The sequence below is a fragment of the Scyliorhinus canicula genome, chromosome 20 (genome assembly GCF_902713615.1).
Source record: "Scyliorhinus canicula chromosome 20, sScyCan1.1, whole genome shotgun sequence".
NCBI classification, from domain to species: domain Eukaryota; kingdom Metazoa; phylum Chordata; class Chondrichthyes; order Carcharhiniformes; family Scyliorhinidae; genus Scyliorhinus; species Scyliorhinus canicula.
This window is the reverse complement of record NC_052165.1, coordinates 74,492,251-74,519,073: the sequence shown is the minus strand read 5'-3', so window position 1 is coordinate 74,519,073 and position 26,823 is coordinate 74,492,251. Positions and strand designations below refer to the sequence as shown.

At 46.0% G+C, this 26,823-nt stretch overlaps 1 protein-coding gene across 2 annotated transcripts in view; it reads left to right on the top strand.

Annotated features, from left to right (window-relative positions):
- The first annotated feature begins 8,840 nt into the window (after positions 1-8,840).
- Positions 8,841-26,823, top strand: part of sinhcaf (SIN3-HDAC complex associated factor) — a 42,435-nt gene continuing 24,452 nt past the window's right edge. The window contains exons 1-4 of one of the 2 annotated variants that reach the window (XM_038780755.1): positions 8,841-8,989; positions 23,112-23,290; positions 23,425-23,524; positions 26,234-26,360. In XM_038780755.1, the coding sequence (XP_038636683.1) occupies positions 23,163-23,290; positions 23,425-23,524; positions 26,234-26,360 (355 nt within the window). In that variant the 5' untranslated portion in view covers positions 8,841-8,989; positions 23,112-23,162. The other variant, XM_038780756.1, reaches the window with a different exon arrangement.

The following is a 26,823-nucleotide window of genomic DNA, read 5'->3' as shown; positions in this document are numbered from 1 at the left end:
ATAAACGTAATGAGGTGTTGCTGCAACTGTAGAAGGTACATTTAGAATATTGTGTACAGTTTTGGGGCCCTTATTTAAGGAAAGATATTTTCCCATTGGAGCCATTACAGAGGTTTGCTAGGATGATCCCAGGTATGGAGGGACTGCTGTATGAAGAAAGATTAAACAGGTTGGGTCTGTACTATCTGGAGTTCAGAAGAAGGAGAGGTGATGGGATTGAAACATATAAGATTCTTAGGGGGTTAGACAGAGTAAATGTTGGGAGCATGTTTCCACGCATGGCAGAGTGTAGGATCAGAGGGCACAGTCGCAGAATAAGGAGGAGTTAACTTTATAATCTTTATTGTCACAAGTAGGCTTACATTAACGCTGCAATGAAGTCACTGTGAAAATCCCCTAGTCGCCACATTCCGGCACCTGTTCGGGTACACAGAGGGAGAATTTAGAATGTCCAATCCACCTAACCAGCATGTCTTTCGGAACTTGTGGGAGGAAACCGGAGCACCCGGAGGAAACCCACGCAGGCACGGGGAGAATATGCAGACTCCGCACAGACAGTGACCCAAGACGGGAATTGAACCTGGGACCCTGGCGCTGTGAAGCCACAGTGCTAACCACTGTGCTACCATGCTGCCCTCACTACCATGCTGCCCTCATTTAAGATGGATTTGAGGAAGAATTTCTTCTCTCAGAGAGTTGTGAATCTTTGGAATTCTTTACCCCAGGATGCTGTGGAGGCCGAGTCCTTGGGCATTTTCAAGGCGGAGATCGACAGGTTTTAATCAGTTGGGAAGTTAAGGGTTATGGAGATAAGGCAGGAAAGTAGTGAGTGTTAGATCAACCATAATCTTATGAAATGGCGAAGCAGGATTGAAGGTCTGAATGGCCTCCTCCTGTTTCTTTTGGTCTTATCGAGCTTCAAGTCCACAAGAGCAATTGGAGTTGTGCTGGATTGAGCAGACTGGAGGAGTTCTGAAACTCTGAGAGGAGTGATTGTCTATTCACTGGTTCAATTAGTACTCAGGGTTTTGACCAACATGCAAGTTGAGGGGCAGGTGGCTGGAGTGCAGACACATGGATAGCCCATATCAATCAAATTAAATGGCGAGTAGGGGGGTAGTAAAGCTGTGATTGGAAAGTTGGAATGGGGGACGGGATCTAGGAAAGAACTTCTGGAGAGAGTTCCGGAGCTCCTGCTTCACCTCCCATTCCACTGCTCGGTAGTTCAACAATAGTTTAACTGAGAGTGGTTTTGATAATGGACAATATTTTACACATTACAAATGATAAATCAGAAAGTAAGAAACAGCAGTTAGGGGCACAGTGGTTAGAATGGGCAGACTCCGCACAGACAGTGACCCAAGCCGGGAATCAAACCCGGGATCCTGGCGCTGTGGAGCAACAGTGCTAACCACTGTGCTACTGTGCTGCCCTCATTGCCCCCATTGTGTGCAGGAGAAGTACAAGGTCTGGCAGACCTCCTCCATAAACATGTCGTGTCTGAACTCATGTAAATAGCACAATACTAATGCAATTCTAAGTAATTCTACTTTAAAATGTGCCCCATAATTTACGTATCTACTGCTCCTGAATATAGCAGTGTGTCAGTTGTGACTAAGTTGGTGGCATTCTCAGCTCTGAGTCAGAAGGTTGTGGGTTCAGCTATCTCTCCAGGAAGTCACAGGAATCAAGGCTGACACTCCTGTGCAGTAACATTACAGCACCGTTGGAATGGCATGCCCTCTCAGGCGTGTGCCATTATTTTGAAGGCGGGCAGGGAATTTATCTCTTGTGCCTTGATAAATCTCTGTGCCTCAAACAATATCACAAAAGTGGATTATCTGATAGCTATCACAGGACTGTTTGTGGGAGTTTGCTATGTACAAATTGGCTGCTGCATTACATCAATAACCGCGCTTCAAAGGTAATAAATTGGCTGTAATCCATAATTATCATAGAATTTACAGTGCAGAAGGAGGCCATTCAGCCCATCGAGTCTGCACCAGCTCTTGGAAAGAGCACCCTACCCAAGGTCAACACGTCCACCCTATCCCCATAACCCAGTAACCCCACCCAACACTAAGGGCAATTTTGGACACTAAGGGCAATTTATCATGGCCAATCCACCTAACCTGCACATCTTTGGACTGTGGGAGGAAACCGGAGCACCCGGAGGAAACCCACGCACACACGGGGAGGATGTGCAGACTCCACACAGACAGTGACCCAAACTGGAATCGAACCTGGGACCCTGGAGCTGTGAAGCAATTGCACTATCCACAATGCTACCGTGCTGCCCACATGCTGCCCTATAGAAGGGTTTCGATCAGGTGGCCATTCAGCCCTCCTGCCTGTGCCAGCTCTCCTGAATAGCAATTCACTTAATGCTGCACAATTCTCCGTAGCCCTCAATAATTTTCTCTTTTTCTATGAGCTGTCTTGAAGTCATCATGAAAGGCGCTATATAAATGCAAGACGCTTTTGTTCTCAACAAAACATTACAGCTTGTTTCAGAGGTAGCAGTAAGGAAGAATGATGAAAAAAGATGTTAAGAAGGCTCACTAATGGCTTGATCAAAGAAGCTTTTTTTATCCCTCGCAATCAGAGGGAACAAATTGAGGAAAGACTTACAAAGTTAGGTCGGAGTCATTTTAAAAAAACAAAATCTGGATTAAGAGTCAATTTAGCATGGCCAATCCGCCTACCCTGCACATCTTTGGGTTGTGGGGGTGAAATCGACACAGACACGGGGAGAATGTGCAAACTCCACATGGACAGTGACTCAGGGCCGGGATAGAACCTGGGTCGAGCATCACTAGGACTACCTATTTCCACCTCTGCAACATTGCACGACTCTGTCCCTGCCTCAGTTCATCTGCTGTGGAAGATCCTCATTAGCCCCTTTGTTATAGAACATAGAACAGTACAGCACAGAACAGGCCCTTCGGCCCTCGATGTTGTGCCGAGCAATGATCACCCTACTCAAACCCACGTATCCATCCTATACCCGTAACCCAACAACCCCCCCCCCCTTAACCTTTACTTTTAAGGACACTACGGGCAATTTAGCATGGCCAATCCACCTAACCTGCACATCTTTGGACTGTGGGAGGAAACCGGAGCACCCGGGGGAAACCCACGCACACACGGGGAGGACGTGCAGATTCCGCACAGACAGTGACCCAGCCGGGAACCGAACCTGGGACCCTGGAGCTGTGAAGCACTTATGCTAACCACCATGCTACCGTGCTGCCCATCATATCTCTAGCCTTGACTGTTCTACCCTTCTCCTGTGGCTGCTCCCCCTCATTCTCCCCTCTTGGCAAGTGATTTTGCTACTTGTACCTTAACTCACACCAAATCCTGCCCCCCTCCCCTTCCTGTGCTCACTGACCTGGCAAACAATGCCCATAGCTTTTTAAAAATTCTCATCCTTGTTTTCGGATCCCTCCATAGTCTCGCCCTCTTCCTATCTCTGTAATCTCCTCCAACCCCACAACCCTCCCAGATATCTCTGTTCCTCTAACACTGTACATCCCTGATTTTTAATTCACCTGCTGTGGAGGGCATAGAATCATAGAATTTACAGTGCAGAAGGAGGCCATTCGGCCCATCGAGTCTGCACCAGCCCTTGGAAAGAGCACCCTACTTAAGCCCAGGCTTCCACCCTATCCCCTTAACCCGACCTAACCTTTTGCACACTAAGGGGCAATTTAGCATGGCTAATTCACGTAACCTGCACACCTTTGGACAATGGGAGGAAACCGGAGCACTCAGAGCAAACCCACACAGATACGGGGAGAAAGTGCAAATTCCACACAGGCAGTCACCCGAGGCCGGAATTGAACCTGGGACCCAGGAGCTGTGAGGCAGCAGTGCTAACTACTGTGCCACCATGCTACCCCAATGTCTACATAGGCCCGAAGCTCTGGAATTCCCTTCCTAAACAGGTAAAACAGGGACAGAAGCAAAAGGAAGTAAGGGGGCAAGTGCAAGGCAGAGAAGACATAGTCAAAAATCAAAAAGGGTGACAGTACAAGGTACAGTGACTGAGGGGAGCTCAGTGAATAGGCCCAGTAATACTAAAAGGAATAAAACTGGAGATGTTAAGATTCAAAACAGAGGTAAAAAAACCAATAAGAACATAAGAACTAGGAGCAGGAGTAGGCCATCTGGCCCATCGAGCCTGCTCCGCCATTCAATTAGATCATGGCTGATCTTTTGTGGACTCAGCCTCACTTTCCGGCCCGAACACCATAACCCTTAATCCCTTTATTCTTCAAAAAACGATCTATCTTTACCTTAAAAACATGTAATGAAGGAGCCTCAACTGCTTCACTGGGCAAGGAATTCCATAGATTCACAACCCTTTGGGTGAAGAAGTTCCTCCTAAACTCAGTTCTAAATCTACTTCCCCTTATTTTGAGGCTATGCCCCCTAGTTCTGCTGTCACCCGCCAGTGGAAACAACCTGCCCGCATCTATCCTATCTATTCCCTTCATAATTTTAAATGTTTCTATAAGATCCCCCCTCATCCTTCTAAATTCCAATGAGTACAGTCCCAGTCTACTCAACCTCTCCTCATAATCCAACCCCTTCAGCTCTGGGAATATGTGTACTTTACCTGAATGCTCGTAGTATTCAGAATAAAGTAAATGAGTTGATGGTGCAAATCATCGTGAATGACTATGATTTAGTGGCCATTACTGAAACATGGTTAAAGGATGGTCACAACTGGGAGTTAAATATCCGAGGGTATCAAACTATTCGGAAGGACAGAGTGGATGGTAAGGGAGGTGGTGTATATCTGTTATTTAAGGATGACATCCGGGCAATAGTAAGGGATGACATCGGTGCTATGGGGGATAAGGTTGAATCCATTTGGGTGGAAATCAGGAATAGAAAGATGAAAAAGTCACTGATAGGAGTAGTCTATCGGCCACCAAATAGTAATGTTATGGTGGGGCAGGCAATAAACAAAGAAATAACTGATGCATGTAGAAATGGTACAGCAGTTATCATGGGGGATTTTAATCTACATGTCGATTGGTTTAACCAGGTCGGTCAAGGCAACCTTGAGGAGGAGTTTATAGAATGTATCCACGATAGTTTCCTAGAACAGTATGTAATGGAACCTACAAGGGAACAAGCAGTCCTAGATCTGGTCCTGTGTAATGAGACAGGATTGATTCATGATCTCATAGTTAGGGATCCTCTCGGAAGGAGCGATCACAATATGGTGAAATTTAAAATACAGATGGAGGGTGAAAAGGTAAAATCAAATACTAGTGTTTTGTGTTTAAACAAAGGAGAATGCAATGGGATGAGAGAAGAACTAGCTAAGGTAGACTAGGAGCAAAGACTTTATGGTGGAACAGTTGAGGAACAGTGGAGAACCTTCCAAGCGCTTTTTCACAGTGCTCAGCAAAGGTTTATACCAACAAAAAGGAAGGACGGTAGAAAGAGGGAAAATCGACCGTGGACAGCTAAGGAAATAAGGGAGAGTATCAAATTGAAGGAACAAGCATACAAAGTGGCAAAGATTGGTGGGAGACTAGAGGACTGGGAAATCTTTAGGGGGCAACAGAAAGCTACTAAAAAGCTATAAAGAAGAGTAAGATAGAGTATGAGAGTAAACTTGCTCAGAATATAAAAACAGACAGTAAAGGTTTTTACAAATATATAAAACAAAAAAGAGTGGCTAAGGTAAATATTGGTCCTTTAGAGGATGAGAAGGGAGTTTTAATAATGGGAGATGAGGAAATGGCTGAGGAACTGAACAGGTTTTTTGGGTCGGTCTTCACAGTGGAAGACACAAATAACATGCCAGTGACTGATAGAAATGAGGCTATGACAGGTGAGGACCTTGTGAGGATTGTTATCACTAAGGAGCTAGTGATGGGCAAGCTAATGGGGCTAAAGGTAGACAAGTCTCCTGGCCCTGATGGAATGCACTCCAGAGTGCTAAAAGAGATGGCTAGAGAAATTGCAGATGCACTAGCGATGATTTACCAAAATTCACTAGACTCTGGGGTGGTCCCGGTGGATTGGAAATTAGCAAACGTGACACCACTGTTTAAAAAAGGAGGTAGGCAGAGAGCAGAAAATTATAGGCCAGTGAGCTCAACTTCGGTAGTTGGGAAGATGCTGGAATCTATCATCAAGGAAGAAATAACGAGGCATCTGGATAGAAATTGTCCCATTGGGCAGACGCAGCATGGGTTCATAAAGTGCAGGTCGTGCCTAACTAATTTAGTGGAATTTTTTGAGGACATTACCAGTGCAGTAGATAATGGGGAGCCAATGGATGTGGTATATCTGGATTTCCAGAAAGCCTTTGATAAGGTGCCACACAAAAGGTTGCTGCATAAGATAAAGATGCATGGCATTAAGGGTAAAGTAGTAGCATGGATAGAGGATTGGTTAATTAATAGAAAGCAAAGAGTGGGGATTAATGGGTGTTTCTATGGTTGGCAATCAGTAGCTAGTGGTGTCTCTCAGGGATCCGTGTTGGGCCCACAATTGTTCACAATTTACATAGATGATTTGGAGTTGAGGACCAAGGGCAATGTGTCCAAGTTTGCAGATGATACTAAGATGAGTGGTAAAGTGAAAAGTGCAGAGGATACTGGAAATCTGCAGAGGGATTTGGATAGGTTAAGTGAATGGGCTAGGGTCTGGCAGATGGAATACAATGTTGATAAATGTGAGGTTATCCATTTTGGTAGGACTAACAGAAAATGGGATTATTATTTAAACGATAAAATATTAAAGCATGCTGCTGGGTGTGATAGTGCATGAGTCACAGAAAGTTGGTTTACAGGTGCAACAGGTGATTAAGAAGGCAAATGGAATTTTGTCCTTCATTGCTAGAGGGATGGAGTTTAAGACTAGGGAGGTTATGCTGCAATTGTATAAGGTGTTAGTAAGGCCACACCTGGAGTATTGTGTTCAGTTTTGGTCTCCTTATTTGAGAAAGGACGTACTGGCACTGGAGGGTGTGCAGAGGAGATTCACTGCGTTAATCCCAGAGTTGGATTACGAGGAGAGGTTGAGTAGACTGGGACTGTACTCGTTGGAATTTAGAAGGATGAGGGGGGATCTTATAGAAACATTTAAAATTATGAAGGGAATAGATAAGATAGATGCGGGCAGGTTGTTTCCACTGGCGGGTGAAAGCAGAACTAGGGGACATAGCCTCAAAATAAGGGGAAGTAGATTTAGGACTGAGTTTAGGAGGAACTTCTTCACCCAAAGGGTTGTGAATCTATGGAATTCCTTGCCCAGTGAAGCAGTTGAGGTTCCTTTATTAAATGTTTTTAAGATAAAGATAGATAGTTTTTTGAAGAATAAAGGGATTAAGGGTTATGGTGTCCAGGCCGGAAAGTGAGGCTGAGTCCACAAAAGATCAGCCATGATCTAATTGAATGGCGGAGCAGACTCGAGGGGCCAGATGGCCTACTCCTGCTCCTAGTTCTTATGTTCTTAAACCATCTCTCCTTTCATTCTTTACAACCTTTTTGAACAAACCTTTGGCCTGGAGTCAAACTCTGTTTGATCACCCTCCTGTGACATGGTTTGGGATTTCCTATTACATTAAAGGTGCTATATCAACACAATTTATTGTTCTTGTCACGGCTTTCAAATTGCAATGTTAAATTAAGGTTAAATCTGGCCTCTTGGTTGGTCTCCAGATCACGAGGGACTATTCTGAGCAGCGGAGCTCAACTGGTCCTGGTGAATTATAAATGACGGCCAGTGGGATCTTGCTGTGCACAAACTGTGACCAGTGACTTCACTTCAAATTTGCACAATTCGCCGTGCAGGGTTTTGGGATGGGTAAACATAAAGGCAGTTAGTTCTCTCTTTAAAGGGTCTTCTTTCAAGGGGGTGGCACAGTGGTTAGCATGGCTGCCTCACAGCGCCAGGGACCTGGGTTCGATTCCGACCTCAGGTGATTGTGCGGAGTCTACACGTTCTCCCGGTGTCTACGTGGGTTTCCTCCGGGTGCTCTGGTTTCCTCCCTCAATTCAAGGATGTGCAGGTTAGGTGGATTGGCCACCATGCTAAAATGATTGCCCCTTGAGTGTCCAGAGTTGTGCAGTTTGGCTGGTGTTACAGGGATACGGCGGGGGATTAGGTGGCGTGCTCTTTCAGAGGATCGGTGCCGCCTCGATGGGTCGAATGGCCTCCTTCTGGACTGTCTGGGTTCTATTTCAGGGGAGCTAGCTATTGAAAAGGGACATTGCCTCTGCAACACCTCTTCATTGAAGCTTGCGGGAAGAGGGCACAGAAGAAAACGTCTTTGTGACATTTGTTCCCCCCCCTTCCACCAATCCCCGCAAGACAAAATCCGGCTGCAGCACACGCGAGGGTGGCCGCATTAATCAGTTTCCTACAGCTCTCAGTGACGCTGTTACCCTCCTGTCTCCCCACCCACCCACAACACTGATGGATCGCTCTCTGCTGAACCACCCACCCACCCCACAATGTGAGCCGAACTACAGCGACTTGTTCCAGGGTGATCATTCTGGACAAGGCTTTCTGAGTCAAACACCTTCCTAAGCACTGAGTTCGCTTCCCCCCCCGACCCCCCCCCCCCCCCCCCCCCCGGGAACACTGATTTGTAAGTGCGACTTGAGCAGGGCTTTAAAAGCACCTTCCTCTTTCCATATCAGAGTACAAACATCCTGTGACGTTTTGTGTGTGTGTGTGGAGGGGATGGACGTCTGGGCGGATGAGGGAGGGTCGTGGTCGCGTTTCCCGCGTTCCCCTCTTGCCTTATTTGGCTTTGAAACTGACATCATCGTCCTCATGCAAATGTGTTTGATTCAAGAAGATTTCAAACGGCCCAAACACGCCTGCGCCGAACGTAACTAACACCCTCCTCCTTCCTAACCTAAAGAAAGCAGAGCAGTAGCTTCACCCACATCAACAACGAGGTCGTGTGTGTTTTTTTAAAAAAGAAAGTGAAGTTCACGCTGTGCCGGTGAGTGTATTTTTAATGTAACAGCGTCTCGCCAGGAAGCACGATTAATAACCTCTTGTCCTGGAGCGACGACGCGCCTCTATCTTGTCTATTTATATGTCTATCTCACGGGTAAGTTGTAAACTTTTGTGTGTGTGTGTGTGTGTGATCGGGCTGAACATCTTGCTGGCGACAGTGAGCCGGGGGGGGGGGGGGGGGGGGGGGAATGGAACGTGGGCGCGCACCCGTTCGAATTTAGAACCTTACCCGGATCGCGCTGTTGTTACATGCGAGCTGGACATTCCAAAGGTGCTGTCGCAACGTTCCATCCCCCTGCCACTGCCCACTCTCCCCCCCCCCCCCCCCCCGAAAAAAAACACAAAAGTTTATTCATTTCCACTTGCTGTCTGTAACTTGGGCTTCCCCATTTCTTTCCACCTTGTCTGCAGCAAGGCACAGACACGCACACACATAGTGTGGTTCAATCGCCGCTGCGACACGAGTTACTTGTTCCTGGTTCATGGATTGATTCTCACCGGGTTGTACGAATCCGTTGGCACGTTTCTTTTTGTGTGTGTGTCCCTCTCTGTGCACATTCCTCGTGTCCTTAAGAACTTTGAGACGCTTTTTTTTGTGTGTGCCTCTGTTAACCTCGATTCATGTTCTCTCATCTATGCCGATGGCGTCATGTGAACTTCATCCCAGCAAACTCCACAGGCCGCCCTGTTCTTTTAGATATTTGTTTAAAATCCTCTTATTTGTGGGGAAGGATGTCTCAAAAGTGGCGGTGGGTCAGTGAGGGAGGCAAGGGGCTGTTTTTTTTGTTGTTGGAGGAGATGTCTCTCTCAGTGTGTGTGTGGGGAGGTGATGCTGATGCACGTAGGCAGGAGCACGCTCAGAGACTGAAAACAAAGAGCAGCGTGTGGGTCCCTCATTCAGACCCATCACACATGGAGCCAGCCACTTGCTCCGTCCATAGATCCAGAAATTCCCGTTTATTTTCGCATCGACTGGGTGTGTTGGGATTTATACCTCTCTCTATATCTCACAATGCAATCATTATACTGTATACAACCCACCACCACTCCTCATTCAGAAATGTCCAGCAACGTGCTGTAATTTACGTGTGACATTTTTCAACGTCAGATGGCCCGTGCTAATTCGTTTTAAAATCCCCCTCCCCTTTCTCCAAGTGTAAGGATTCGAAGCTATTTTACTTTTCATTGCGTCCCCCCTTTGGTCCGGTGAAGCGTTGTTGCTCCCGCGCTGTGTTTGTGAAATTGACTATTTTCTTTTGTTATTTTTAAAAGAGAAAGTGCTGGGCTTCAGGCGCGCCACGTTTTTTTGGGGGGAGGTGGCTGGTGGAACAGAGATTGCAGCAGCGTGACGATCCGAAGAAAGGCTTGTCTGTGCCATTAAACACACAACAAACAACAACAACAGGCAGCGTGCGAAAGCGCTCCCCGACCCCCTTCCCCGACAGACACATCTGAGACACAGCGATTGAATTATGGGGTGGGGGACGTGATTTAATTTGGAATTTGAGTGGGGTAGATGGAAACCATGCAGTTAGGAAATGAGGCCGATCCTAAGTAACATTTATTGTATCTTTGAGCAGTCTGCCAGTTTCAGTTTGGATGGGGTGGGGGTGGATGGTCGATTTCCTTCCAGCTACTGACCGGAATGGACAGGATCCACAGGGAGGGGTGGGATAGATGGAGGTATGTATTTTGTCAGCCAGGCTGTATTGAGATGAAAATCAATCCTTATGGATATTGTTTCTCCCTCAAACATGCAAGTTTTTTTTAGAGGTGCCACGGTGATTGGGGACTGTGCTTTTTTTTGTTGTTTTGTGTGCTGAACGATCAGGGATAGGGCTGGATCCACCTGAGACATTAATCCAACACCCCACCCCCTCCACTATTTCATTAATTTTCAGTCTTTTTTTCTCCTCGCAGCACTTTTTTCTGTTGTTTTGGTAGCTGAGTGTCTGTCACCCTTGGGTGCATCCTTTGTCTGAAGAGTTAACCCAGGAGACTTGACAAGGGATTGATCAAAATGATGTAAGATTTTGAGGCAGTAAATAACTCTTCACTGGCAGCAGGGTTCGCTCACATTTAGGAGACTTGACAAAAGCGGCGGTGAGGTGAAGTTGTTTTACCTGGTGAGTTGTTAAGCTCTCGCCTGCACGGCCTGGAAGGGTTTTTTGAATTCATTCATGGGATGTGTACCCGCATTTGTTCCCCATCCCTAATAGACGTCGAACTTCGTATCTTGCTGAGGCATTTTAGAGGGCAGTTGAGAGTCCACTGCATGAAAAATGAAATGAAAATTGCTTATTGTCACGAGTAGGCTTCAATGAAGTTACTGTGAAAAGCCCCTAGTCGCCACATTCCGGCGCCTGTCCGGGGAGGCTGGTACGGGAATCGAACCGTGCTGCTGGCCTGCTTGGTCGTCTGTAAAAGCCAGCGATTTAGCCCAGTGAGCTAAACCAGCCCCATAACCAGCATTGCTGTGGGTCTGGAGTCACATGTAGGCCAGACCGGGTAAAGATGGCAGGTTTCCTTCCCTGAAGGACTTCAGTGAGCGAGCCAGATGGGTTTTTAACAGCAGTCGATGACAGTTTCACAGTCACCATTATTAAGGATAGCTTTCAATTCCAGATTTATTAATTGAATTTAAATTCCACTAGCTTTTGTGGTGAACCCATGGCCCCAGAGCATTGGTCTGGACCTCTGGGTCACTAGTCCCAATGACATTATCACTGCACCGTCTCCACAGAGTCAGATCCAATGCTAACTTCGTCTTTAAATTTAGAGTATCCAATTAATTTTTTCCAATTAAGGGGCAATTTAACGTGGCCAATCCACCTATCCTGCACATCTTTGGGTTGTGGGGGCAAAACCCACTCAAATGGGAGAAATTCACACGGACATGACCCAGAGATGGGATTGAACCTGGAACCTTGGCAGCAGTGCTAACCACTGCGCCACCATGCCACCCGAGATCCAATGCTAACTTCAAAAGAGGAATTGGATAAATATTTGGAAAAAATCATCTTGCAGGACTAGGAGAGAAATGGGGACAATGCGTTTGGTGCGTTCAAAGTACTCCTATGCTCTGTGGTTGCTGAGCTACTTTGGATTTACACCTCGATTTTAGAAATTGCAGCCCTCGTACTCTGTCCCTCCTCCCTAACCTCCTCCAGCCTGACGACTCTCTCAGACGTGCTGCAGCAAACCTGGCCTCTGATGCTCCCATTCTTCCGTATTTGATTGGTGGCCCTGCCTTGAGCCACCCAGGATCCTCTCCGGCCCTTCTTTTGAAGACATTGCTTCAAGCTAGTCAATTTGACCAAGCTGATTGTCAACTTTTATCTGATTACACCAGTGAATGTTGAAGGTGCTACATAAACCACGGGGTTGTTGTTGACCTTATCACTAGAACTTCAGAGAAATGATATGGACATTTAAAATCTCCATACTAGTCCTACTCCAACCTCCACAACACATTTAGCGGTGAGTGAGAGTGTGCATTTTGTCCTGTCAGAGCTGGGTTGTATGTGGCAGAGCACTTGAGACATGGGCTTCATTAGAAAGAATTGAGACGATGCAGAATTAAGTGGTATTAATTCTGATTGCTCTTCCCTATGGTATGTTGGTATCAAGGCTCTTCACCACTGGGATTACCTTGCATCATATCTGGATTTGTTGTTGTCTAATTGACTTAGGGCCGTTATCGTCACTCCATTATCGTCATTGAATGGTTGAAGGTGAACAAGATGGATCTTGGATTATTTTCTGTCTGGCAGTTCCTAGCAATGTTAAGATGAGGACGGCTAATATTAACATTGGCCCATTGGTGCACGTCATCCAAATTCAAAGCTATGATGAGGGACTTCACTTTTGCAGACAGGTTGGACCCAGGTTATACCATTGGAGTGTAGAAGAATGAGAGGGGATCTTATTGAAGCAAGGTCCTGAGGGGATTTGATCGGGTAAATACCACTTGTGGGAGAAACAGAAACAGAAACTTTGGGACGGCAATAGCGTAGTGGTATTGTCACTGGATTAGTGATCCAGGGTAATGCTCTGGAGATCTAGGTTTGAATCCCACCATAGCAGACGGTGACACATTTGAATTCAATAAAAATGTGGAATTTAAAGCGTAATGATGACCATGAAACCATTGTCGATTGTTGTTTAAAAACCCATCTGGTTCACTAATGTCCTTTCGGGAAGGAGGTTTACCTTTATTACCTGGTCAGGCCTACATGTGACTCCAGACCCACAGGAATGTGGTTGGCTCTTAAATGGCCTAACAAACCACTCCGATGGCAATAAACGCTGGCCCAGCCAGCAATGCCATGAACGAATGAAAAAAAGAATGAAGCATACCATTAAAGATGGCGATGAAGAGAAATTGCCAATGATCAAGGGTTCAAGGAAATGTATTCAAGGCAAGTTAGGTGTTTTGACAGACAAGGGAGGGTTATCAGGACAGGCTGCAAAGTGAAGTTCAGACTCAACCAGATCAGCCATGATCTTATTGAATGGTGATGCAGCCTCGAAGGGCCGAATGGCCTACTCTTAAGTCCAATGTTCGTGAGAGCTGAAGGAGGATGGGGTGCTACCTGAGTGAGGCTGCTAGCATATTGAATCTCACAGAATCTATGGCACAGCAACAGGCCATTTGGTCCTTGCTGATATCTAAATGCCACATAGGCTCAGTCTAATTACCCCTTCGCATCCCGCTGCTGTATCACATTGATCCTTTTCCCTCATGCCCGCCAAGCCTGTGCTTCCATACGTCACTGCTATCTGGTTCAGCCACTCCACCCGGCAGAAAGTTCCACATTCTCGCCACTCTCTGTAAAATAATCCCTCCTCAATTCATCGTTTGATCCATTAGCAATTATCTTCTATCCCTGCCCCCTTGACCTGGATCACTCTACGCCGCCCTGTCAAGCCCATTGTAAATTTAGAAACCTTTATCGGGCCCGCTATTAATCTTCACTTTCCCAAAGAAAAGCAGTCTTTTTTTTTCAGTTCTCCCACCGTGTGGTGACCAGAGTTGTTTACATGCAGATCCACAGCCACGCAAGAGTGGTATCATCAGAGGAATGTGGGAGGGGCTGGCCATCTACTGCTTTGAAGCTTTTGGAGTGACGATTGACAATTCAAGAATTTTTAGGAACTTTTGTTATTGAACCGGCCCCAGACTACGTTCCCTGACAGGCCAGCTATTTGGGATAGCTAAAGAAAAGACGTGAAGCTTGAATCCATATTCCAATTACTGTTCCTTTATCTCCGGTTGGTGATACTCGCAGATCTTGGGAGCTCAACAGTACATCCATCAGGGAGGACACAGCACTAAAATCAGCTCTTAATAATCCTTCAGAACCACGATATTCAAACGGGACAAAGTGGGAAGTAATTGTATAACAATAAGGAGAATTGAGATCCCAGACATTATTCGAGCTCAGGAGTGTAGATTGATTGTCTTTTGGGGACTCCTCCCCGAAGGCGGTCAGTAGCATTAGGCCAGAGGAATGGGTGGAATCTGGAAACATAATTTAAGCTACTGAAGAAAGAAAGCGAGTTGCATTTCTGTCGCCCTTTTCACTACCCCAGGCCATCTCAAAACACTTTACTGCCAACGCACTTGAGAACTGTCAGCACCCTGTTGTAGGAGATGTAGCAACGAGATTGTGCACAGCAAGCCCCCATCAGCGGTAATCAGTGCAGTAGAATCAGGATTGGGATATTGAACATTGAAGGGTGTCAAATATCTAGAAAAGATGTGAGAAGGTAAAAGGGAAGGTGGGGTAACTACTTATTAGGGATAACCTAAAAGCAGTAGCAAAACATTTTGCAGCCATCAGTAAGACAAGAAAGAATCCATGGGATTAGAGGTAAAAGATAAAAGGATTTGATATCTTTGGTAGGGATAGCCAGCACAGCATTTAATAGTGGAAGGTCGGTGGAAGAAGAAATGTGAAAGCAAATTGGGAAAATAAGCATAAAACATAGAATAATTATCACGAGGGACGTCAGTGGTACTGAAATGAGTTGGTCGGAGGTTTAAGGAATGAAGAGATGGAGCTCCTTTCTAACTTGGCATGGAAGAAGCTCGACAAGGGAGGACTTCTCAATTAGATTTAGTAACGGGGACATGAATCAGGGCAGATAAGCAAATTGAAAGAAGAGGAACGTCTTAGCAATAGTGACCGTAATGCAATAAAGCTAGACCTAATAACTGAGAAGCACATGGCAAGACGAGAAGCAGGGTAACTGTTTGGAGAAAAGTTGATTTTGATGGCCTGGGATGAGAATTTGGGGTGGGGGGGAGGGGGAACTAAGATACGCAACAATATTAACTTCACTGCCGCTGGGTCAAGTCCTGGTGCTTCCTCAACAGTACTGTGGCTGTACTTGCACCTCAAGGACTCCAGCGGTTCAAGGAGGCAGCTCATAACCATCTTTCTCAAGGGCAGTCAGTGATGGGCAATAAATACTGGCCTAGCCAGCGAAGCCCCATCTTATGAATGAATGGGCTGGAATTGCAATGGGAAGCATTTTAAATGGTGTTCAGCCGAGTCCAGGAAAAAAATCAATTGTGCGGAAAGGAAGCAACAAACTAAACATTAATGAGACGCCGTGGGTGAATGAAAGCTTGAGGGAGATTGAACTCTCTCGGAAAGGGACATCCACTCAGTAAGTGAACAGCACAAGACGGTGTGACAGGGAGAGTTTGAAGAGAAATGGAGAACACACTTCGGAAGGCAAAGAGGAACTACGCAATCCAATGATAAAGGACCGTAAAACAAAATAATAAAATATTCCATAGGCACATTAATAAAGAAAGGAAAGTGGGCGGCACGGTAGCACAGTGGTTAGCACAGTTGCTTCATGGCTCAAGGGAGCCAGGTTCGATTCTCGGCTTGGGTCACTGTCTGTGCAGAGTTTGCACGTTCTCCCCATGTCTGCGTGGGTTTCCTCCGGATGCTCCGGTTTCCTTGCACAGTCCAGAGATGTGTAGGTTAGGTGGATTGGCCATGGTAAATTGCCCTTGGGCTAGGTGGGGTTGCTGGGTTACAGGGTAGGGCGGAGGTCTGGGCTTAAGTTGGGTGCTCAGTCCAAGAGCCGTTGCAGACTCGATGGCCTTCCTCTGCACTGTAAATTCTATGATTCTAGGATGAAAAGAGCACCACAAAGGGATGGACAGGAAATATTCACATGAGCAATAGTGAAATGGCAGAAATATTAAATATTTAGCTTTGGGATTTACCAGGGACTTGGCATTATCAGATGAGAGATGAAATGAAAATCGCTTATTGTCACGAGTAGGCTTCAATGAAGTTACTGTGAAAAGCCCCTTCCGGCACCTGTTTGGGGAGGCTGGTACGGGAATCGAACCGTGCTGCTGGACTGCTTGGTCTGCTTTAAAAGCCAGCGGTGCAGTGAAGAGGGAGGCGGTGCAGCACAGAGGATAGCAACATTTCACCAAAAGATGAGCGGGCGTATATTTGGCATTTGACTGTCAACACCGATCAGTGAGATATTACATTTTCTTTATTTAAATTAATCAGCATTGATCAAGGTTGAGGAAGATTACACCAGGCAGAGTGCATCGGTACATTTTTAAATAATCTAGGGAAGAGGCACAGGCTTGGAGGGCCGAACGGCCTGTTCCTGTGCTGTACTTTTCTTTGTTCTTTGTATTATGAAAATGAAAAATGAAATGAAAATCGCTTATTGTCACGAGTAGGCTTCAATGAAGTTACTGTGAAAAGCCCCTAGTCGCCAAATTCCGGCGCCTGTCCGGGGAGGCTGGTACGGGAATCGAACCGTGCTGCTGGACTGCTTGGTCTGCTTTAAAAGCCAGCGGTGCAGTGAAGAGGGAGGCGGTGCAGCACAGAGGATAGCAACATTTCACCAAAAGATGAGCGGGCGTATATTTGGCATTTGACTGTCAACACCGATCAGTGAGATATTACATTTTCTTTATTTTAATATAAAATTTAGTAAACCCGGTTATTTTTTTCCAATTAAGGGGCAATTTACTGTGGCCAATCCACCGAACCTGCACATCTTTGGGTTGTGGGGGTGAAACACGGGGGGGAATGTGCAAACGCTACGTGAACTGTGACCCGGGGCAGGATCGAACCGGGGTCCTCAGCGCCATGAGGCGGTAGCGCTACCCAATGCACCACCGTGCACCCCCCCCAGATATTAAATTTTCATGAGAAAAATAAACGGAGATCGCAAGAATATTGCCCATAGCTTCTGTTTACAGTGCACAACCACCTGTAATGCTCCCTTTTAAGATGAACATGTTTGCAGCTTGAGGGAACGCTGCTTGTGTTGGGGCCCGTTTGATACATTCTGATTGCCACGAGGAAATATTGGATTGCAATATACTTGGGAACTAACAATCGAAATGAGGTGAAGGAATGTGGGAGTGTGGGCACGGAGACACAAATCGTCAGCAATAGGGTTGCAGGTTAATAATACCTTTTTAAACAAAACACACGTGTCCTTTCTAGAGGGATGGACATGAAAATCAGCGGAAAACTGGAGCAGCGAAGGAAGCACATTGTACCAGCTGTACGGCGGCACTGTTGCTGGAGCCACTGCCAAAGGCAGCGGTCAAGTATCACTGAATCGCTCAAGTTAATAAGAGGTTTGGCCGTTGCTGGCTTCAGAATACAGGCTGTGTAGCTTCAGCACTGTCTAGGGAAAGAAAGGGATGGAAATCTCCCGCTGAGATTAAAATGCAAATAACTGAATAATGTAGCAGTTCTGATGATTAAATGAATCACCCGACCTTCCCTGTACAGCCAGTGCCACAGTTTACTAATGGAATAGGTTCTGGAAGAGAAGGATTTAATTGAAAAACATAGCTTTTTTTTTAACAAGTGCTAGATGTTGAAAGCCTATTTTCCCTCTGGCTGGAGAGTCTAGAATGAGGGTGCAGTCTCAAATAAGGGCTTGAGCATTCAGGAATGAGATGTGGAGAGATTTCTTCAGTTAAAAGTTTGTGAATCTTTGGAATTGACTCTGGGTGCTCGGTCAGTGAAATCCCAAGATTCTGATTGATAGATGCTTGTTAGGTAAGGATTATGGAATAAAGACAGAAAATTGAGTTGCCGTGTAGATCTCTCTGAATGGTGGAGCAGGCCCTTTGGGCTGAATGGCCTATTTGCGCCTTTAATGTCCTTTATGAAAAGCGCAGTTAAACAGCAACTAAGTAGCTGTCAAATATTTATATTGGGTATTAGGCAACACCAGTGACACAGTTCTGCTGACGATCAATAATAACTTGCTTAAATACAGCATCTGGGTTTTGCTTATCCTTGTCCTTGATTTCACAGGGCATTCAGGGATTTGAATGCACACAGGAATAACCTAGATTTTCAGGGATTACTCCACAAACCCTCGCCCGCCTGCAAAAGGCTGACGTGCCACGCAAGGCGCGAGGAAAGTCCTCCTGTGTTGGGTGCAGAGACCGATTCCGCAGGATTTCCTCCCGAGACCAGAGCACGCAACCAGGCTGGCAACTCGGGTGTTGACCCGAGGGGAGTGCTGCGCTGTCAGAGGCGCCGTTGTTTCGGGTGAGGCATTAAACGGAGGCGCCGCCAGCATCTGGGGTGAATGCGAAAGGTCCCAGGGCACAAATGTTCAAAAGGAGAGATGTTCTTCCCTGGTGTTTGACCAATATTTATACCTCCCTCCACATTGGCTGCAAAACACCAAAGCAAACTACTGTGGGCGATAGGAATCAGCAATCAAAAAACACGCTGCAGATACTCCGTAGGTTAACTGAATCCCTCAACTGATGCTGCCTGATCTGTTGAGTATTTCCACCACTTTTGTAGATTATCTGGCCTATTGTTCCATTTACGTTTATGAGGGCTTGCTGTGTGCAAGTTGACAACCGCATTTGAACAGTGGCTACTCTTCAAAATACTTAAATGGCTTTTGAAGCACTTTGAGTTGACCCACTTGCATGTGTCTGTATGCACATTGTGTGTGTGTGTGTGTACACGTGTGTGCTTGTTGTATGGCAATATTCTAGTTACTGTGCTGCTGTCAGTACACGCTGCTCACTGTTCAAACTCAGTTTATGTGGTTGCAGGAGGATTTGCTGCAAAAGCTCTGATTTTGGTCTAAAAATAGGAAATGCAGGTCAGACAGCATTTGTGAAGATAGAAAGAGAACCATTTCAGATTGGCGACTTTTCACCAGACTCTAGTTCCGGCTGCCATTGGATTGATTTAAATAAATAACTTTTTTCTTACAAAAATGGCCCACTGTGCACATTGTGTCACCAATAGGATCCTGGAAAGTGTGAGCATTTCTGTTTGTTACTTTAACATACTCATTTGAATGGTGAAGAGCAGGATTGCAATCTCCATTTCTCTAAACTGTGGGTTTGTGTACAGCCTTAAGTGGTGGCTAACTGAATATTATTATCGTGGTTTAAAAAAAAATACCTGAAGCAGCAACAGAAAATGCTCGAAATACTCAATAGGTCGGACGGTCTCTCTTTACTGTCCTCTGGGTTTGGCATCATCAGTAAGGTCAGAGCTCCCTGTCTATTCTTAGTTCTCCTAAGCAGATAGTGGCTGGGTGCAGCTTTGAACCACGCCCTGAAGATGCTCTTTTTGATAAGCGAATTGATCATCTGGTATTGGTAAAAGTGACCACGAAGCAAATGGATTTTTTGTTTACTGATGTCCGTTGTGTGACTCCAGTCCCTCACCCGCGTGGTTGACTCCTAAGCGAAGTGGCCTAATAACTCGCGCAGTTATAGCAAACTACCTTCCAAGGAGAATGGCCACCTTTTCAGGGTAACTAGTCAGGGGCAGTGGGTGGCAGCCATACCCAGCAATGACCAAGAATCATTGCCTAATTCCGGGCATTGTGTGGGCATGAAGCTGATGGCAAGTACTCCAATGACCTTTCAGCTTTGCTAGAACGTACGGTGCTTAATCCCAGAATTGAGGAGGAACCTCATCCAAGATGAATTGAGAGGACCATGTCGAAGGTTTATTAATGTAGCAGCAAAATATTTGGCTAAAATATTGATTGGGTGAAGTATTGGTCCAATGTGGGAAGTTTTTTTAAATTAATATACGGGATGTGGACGTCACTATGCCCATCACTAATTGTCCTCCATTTCTGAAGGTATTTTGAGAGTCCACCACATTGCTGTTCATCTGGAGTCACATGTAGGCCAGACCTGGTAAGGATGGCAGATTTCCTTCCCTAAAGGACATTAATGAACCAGATGGGTTTTTATGACAATCGACAATGGTTTCAAGGTCATCACTAGACTTTTTTAATTTTGTGAATTGAAATATCACCATCTATCTTGCCCTGGGTCTCTGGATTACTTGCTCATTGACAATACCACTATGCCGCCACCTCTCCCCGTAAGTAAGTCTCAAAAATCATTATTGAGGTTTGAGGAACAATGGCTCGGCCATTCAGCCCCTCAAGCCTGTTCCATTCAATTGGATCGGCATCTCAACTCCATTTTACTTGCCCTTGTTTTATATCCCATGATGCCTTTACCGAACAAAAATATTATGGATCCTGGTCACGAATGAGCCGGTTGTTTGAATTCCTGTTCACTGTAGTCGCTACTTTGGTGAGGTCAGGGCAGCTAACATGAACAGGAAGGTCGCTTTCCAACACAAAAATATTGCTTCCACTGCATGTGCAGGGCACAAGTCCAATGAGATCGCATTTTGCTTTCAATCGTGGTTGTAGTAGTCATGCATTGCATGTTGCTGCTCTACAGTTTCAATGTTCAAAAGTGCAGAGTCAGGCTTCTAATCCCTGGTGATCACTTTTTGAGTTTTGTTGCAAAAAAAAAAGAAAGATTTGCATTTGGAGATGATGCTTCTCCCAATCTCAGGATGTCTCCGAGCACTTTGCCACCGGTTAAGTGCTTTTGAACAATAGCCACAGTTGTAATGTAGGAAGTGCAGCAGCCAGTTTGTGTACATGGTTCACGCATAATTATTGGACTAGCTGTTTTTGTGATGTTGATTGAGCATCAAAATCGACCTGGGTACAGGGTTGACTCTGCAAATTGTGCCATGGGACCTTTTACATCCACTTGGGAGAGAACGCTGGAGACGGATAGTTTAATGTCAACCTTAAGAGATGTTGCGTAACTCCAGGCCCCACCGCTGCCTAGTTGACACGTAAATAAAGTAGCCTAGCAAAGTACAAGAATACCTCCTCAATAGCTTCTCGGGGTAGCTGGGCCCAGGCATGCTGACCAACCCCAGCACTGCATTGGAGTGTCAGCCTGGTTTATGTGCTTCAGTCTCGAGTGAGGTTTGAAGCTGCAACTTTCTAATCCTGAGATGAGAGGACTGTCTCGCTTTCGCTCTCTCTCAAACGTTCTTTGCGGAAGGAATCCAGAGTCCTAGCCCCAGGTACTCGGCTGAAATGGATTAAAACTTCTTTGGAACAGTTCATTTTCCTCCAGTGAGCTTTTTTTAAATTCATGGGTTGTGGAGGTCACTGGCTAGGCTCAGCATTTATTGGCCATCTCCTAATTGCCCTTGAGAAAGTGGTGTAGGGTCACCACCTTGAACCGTGGCAGTCACTATTCGAAGTGCAGGGTGGTTTTCCTCGTTGGCATGTATCCTTCAACCAACATCACTAACAACAGATGATTTGGTCATCGAGAACATAGAAATGGTAGTAGGAGTAGGATTTACGGTCCCTCGAGCTTGCCCTGCCATTCTGTATGGTCGTGACTGATTTTCTGCCTAATCCACTTCTTTGCCTGTTCCGTATAATCCCTTCATTCTCAAACAGCCCAAAAATCTGTCTATTTAAGCCTGTAAGGAGAATCCATAACACTCTGAGGTAGAAAATTCCAAATGTTTGCATATTTTTGAGTGAAGAATTTTCTCTCCATCTCAGTCGGAAATGATCAACGCCTTAACCTGAGACTGTGCCAGGGAAAGCAAACTCTCAACGTTTGTCCCCGCCAAGACCTTCAAAGTCTTGTGTGTCTTAACAAAATGTCGTTGAATGCTTGTGCGAGCTTGCTGTGGACAAATTGGCTGCTCCCTTTACCACAGTTCTGCAAAGATGGAACTTCATAGTGCATGATTGGCTGTAAAAATGTCCTCGGGCTGCGATGGAATAGAATCTCTTACATAGAATTTACAGTGCAGAAGGAGGCCATTCGGCCCATCGAGTCTGTACCGGCTCCTGGAAAGAGCACCCTACCCAAGGTTAACACCTCCACCCTATCCCCATAACCCAGTAACCCCACCCAACACTAAGGGCAATTTTGGACACTAAGGGCAATTTAGCATGGCCAATCCACCTAACCTGCATATCTTCGGACTGTGGGAGGAAACCGGAGCACTCGGAGGAAACCCACGCACACACAGGGAGGATGTGCAGACTCCGCACAGACAGTGACCCAAGCCGGAATCGAACCTGGGACCCTGGAGCTGTGAAGCGATTGTGCTAACCACTATGCTACCGTGCTGCCTCTGGTGCTCTTGAAGTGCTCTCAAATGTTACAGTGCAGAAGGAAGCCATTCGGCCCATCAGGTCAGCACCGACCCTTCGAGAGGCCAATCCTCCGCCCTACCCCTATAAAGCCACCCAACCTTTGACTCTTAGGGGAAATTTAGCATGGCCAATCCACCTAACCTGCATATCTTTGGGAGGAACGTGGGAGGAAACCGGAGCACCTGGTGAAAACCCACTCAGACGCTGGGAGAATGTGCAAACTCCACACAGACAGTCACCCAAGGTGAGAATCGAACCTGGGTCCCTGGTGCTGTGACGCAGCAATGCTACCACTGTGCCACAGTGCTGCCCCTGGTGCTCTTGAAATGCAAATCTTTATGATGAACTGGGGGCAATTGACTGTCCAGTGACATGCTTTGGATATCAGTCACCCTGCAATAATATGAAGAGACCATTTTCCATTTAACTAACACATTCTGAGAGGTGGTCGTGGAGCATTTTGGTTCTGAGTCTCCTAGTTTTTCCTTATTTAAACAGGCGTGCTCGTCCAAGCCCTGAAACTTGATGATGGTTCAATCTGAAGCCCCTTTTCCTAGGCACTGACCGCCGTTTTTATATTTCAGGTATAAACTCTCGTTTTCGGGGTGTGTGTTTCGTTTAAAGTTGACCAGAAGATGTTTGGCTTCCACAAGCCTAAGATGTATCGGAGTCTGGACGGTTGCTGCATCTGCCGGGCCAAATCCTCGAGTTCACGATTTACCGACAGCAAGCGCTACGAGAAAGACTTTCAGAGCTGCTTTGGGTAAGGAGGGAGGGCGGGCGGAGCAACCCTCTTTTTAAAAAAAAAACATAATAGTCATCTTCTTATGGGCGAACCCCGCTCGAGTCTGATTTGCCCGTTATTCACGTGTGGTTTTTGTTTTGAATCTCTGAAAGGTTGAATGAAGCCCGGTCAGGTGAGATCTGCAATGCCTGCGTCCTTTTGGTGAAACGGTGGAAGAAGCTCCCTGTGGGCTCCAAGAAGAACTGGAATCATGTAAGAACATTGCGTGAGGAAGTAGGGAGGTTCTGCTTCAGTTGTACAGAGCACCAGTGAGACCACATCCGGAGTACTGTGTACAGTAGCGCTCACCTTATTTAAGGAAGGATGTGAAGGAAGCAGTTCAGAGAAGGTTTACCAGGCTAATGTCTGGCATGGGTGGGTTGCCTTATGAGGAAAAGTTGGACAAGGCAGGCTTGTATCCGCTGGAGTTTTAGAAGAGTAAAAGGTGACTTGATTGAGACCCTTAAGATTCTGAGCAGTATTGACAGGATGGAAGTCGAGATGTTTATAGAACATTACAGCGCAGTACGGGCCCTTCGGCCCTCGATGTTGCGCCGACCCGTGAAACCATCTGAAGCCTATCTGACCTACACTATTCCATTTTCATCCATATGTCTATCCAGTGACCACTTAAATGCCCTTAAATTTGGCGAGTCTACTACTGTTGCAGGCAGGGCGTTCCACACCCCTACTACTCTGAGTAAAGAAACTGCCTCTGACATCTGTCCTATATCTACCACCCCTCAATTTAAAGCTATGTCCCCTCGTGTTGGTCATCACCATCCGAGGAAAAAGACTCTCACAGTCCACCCTATCTTACTCTTGGGGGAGAATCTAGAACTAGGGGTCACTGTTTAAAAATAAGAGGTCACTCATTTAAAACAGAGGTCAGGAGAAATTCTTTCTCTGAGGGTTGTGAGTCTTTGGAACTCCCTTGCTGAGAGTCCTTGAATATTATGAAGGGAAAGGATAGACTTTTGGTAAGAGAAGGGGTGAAAGATTATGGGGGGGTAAGCGGGATTCAGATTTGATGTTACTATCAGATTAGCCGTGATATTATTTTTTTAAATTGAGACAATTTAGCATGGCATCCACCTACCTGCATATCATTTGGATTATGGGGATGATACCCACACAGACACGGGGAGAATGTGCAAACCCCACGCGAATTGAACCTGGGTCCTCGGTGCCGTGAGCAGCAGTACTGCCATGATCTTATTAAATGGTGGAGCGTGCTCGAGGGGCTGAGTGGCCTACTCCTGTCCCCTGATCGTATGTTCCCCTTGTGGGAAAGACTAGAACTAGGGGACACAGTTTGAATTTTACGATGGAGGTGAGGAGAATTATTTTTTCTGAGGATCTTTGAATATTTTGAAGGCTGAGTTAGATCGACTCTTGATTAACAAGGGGGTCAAAAAAGGAGGAGTGGGGCAGCACAGTGGCACAGTGGGTTAGCCCTGCTGCCTCACGGCACTGAGGTCCCAGGTTCAATCCCAGCTCTGGGTCACTGTCCGTGTGGAGTTTGCACATTCTCCACGTGTTTGCGTGGGTTTCGTCCCCACAACCCAAAGATGTGCAGGGTAGGTGGATTGGCCATGCTAAATTGTCCCTTAATTGGAAAAATGAATTGGGTACTCTAAATTTATAAAACAAAAAGGAAGGAATGGGGAAGATGGGAAAGTAGATTGAGCCATGATATCAAATCGTGGAGCAGGCTCAAGGGGCCTGCAACTTCCAATTAATATGTTTGATGTATTTTTGTTTGTATAGCAATGGGTGGGGGAATACAAGCTATAACATGGAGCGTTGACAAAAGATGCCCTGCAATGTTATATTTTGGCTGTCCAACAACACCTGAACAGATTTGAAGTATACCGTAGAATAGATTTATACACACACTCTCCCGCTCACTCTGATGCCAACAAAGTAAATAACACTGAACAGTGGGGAGGTTTAGTGGTTAAAAAGTATCAGATCATTTGAAAAAAAAAACCTTGAATTAAGTGTAGGCCATGTATAAAATTTTAAAAGTTATCTTCAAATGTTTCCACCATGGGGCAGCACGGTGTCGCAGCGGTTTGCACTGAAATGAAATGAAAATGAAAATCACTTATTGTCACGAGTAGGCTTCAATGAAGTTACTGTGAAAAACCCCTAGTCACCACATTATGGCGCCTGTTTGGGGAGGCTGGTACGGGAATCGAACCGTGCTGCTGGCCTGCTTGGTCTGCTTTTTAAAAAAAAGCCAGCGATTTAGCTCAGTGAGCTAAACCAGCCCCTCTGGTTGCCACCACTGCTGCCTCACGGCTCTGCGGACCCAGGTTTGATCCCTGCCACTGGTCACTGTCCGTGTGGAATTTGCACATTCTCCCTGTAGCTGTATGGATTTCGTCCCTACATCCCAAAAAAGATGTGCAGGGTGAGTGAATTGGCCACGCTAAATTGACCCACAATCGGAAAAAAGGAATTGGGTACTCTAAATTTATTTTACAAAACATTTCCACCGGGAATTTATAGGGAAGCGCGTGGGGATGTGAAAACAGCAAGAACGCTGATCGTTAATCAGCTAGTGAATCCTTCCAATACTTTATACTGATCTCTCCAAGGGAAAAGTGTGAAGATTCAGGCTGCAATTTTCTGCCCATTCCTGCTGGCAAGATCGTCCGGGTCTTGCGATTTCCCGGGGGGTGGGTGCATGGAACGGGAAGCCCTGTTGGCAGCTACAGGCCCAGAAGATCCCGCTGTTGTCTAATGACAAGCCAACTCCACCTCGCAAAACCTGTCGCAGAGGTGTGGAAATTCCCGCCCACAATAACCAATATTTTGATCACCGTTTTAAATGACCTCCCATTATTGAGTGGGATCGATGTCTGGACAATACAAACAGTTTTAATGACACACGTGGATTGTTGGGTGTTTCAGGTGGTCGATGTTCGGGCAGGACCAAGTTTGAAGACTGCATTAAAGCCCAAAAAGGCAAAATCTCTCACTGGGAACAGAATAAAAGCCAATCAGATCAGCAAGATCCAGAAAGAGCTCAAACGACAGAGTAAGTATCTTTATGTGCCTTGCGCTATTGTTTCATTCTGCAGTTCTTTCAGTAACTTTTTCTCCTGGAAATAAACTTTGCAGACAGCCTGGTACAGAACGTGTGCCATGTCTGTGAATAATTCAAATCCTTCACTTGCACCTATTTGATGATGGTTGGGGAGGAAAGCCATCTCGGCCCCAGGCACACTGCCAGTATTCCTCTTGAGGAAGAAGCTGTGCTCCGATTTGAAACAGACCTGTTGGACTTTAACCTGGTGTTGGAAGACTTGTTACTGTGCTCACCCCAGTCCAACGCTGTAATCTCCACATCACAGATATTCCTCCAGTCATGTCCTGAGCCCCGCCATCTTCGGATGCTTCATTGATGGTCTTCCCCACCATCTAAAGACAGGTGGGCCATTGACTGATGATTGTGCGACTTCAGGACCTGGTTTACCATCCAGACTTGGAGCTGAGAACTG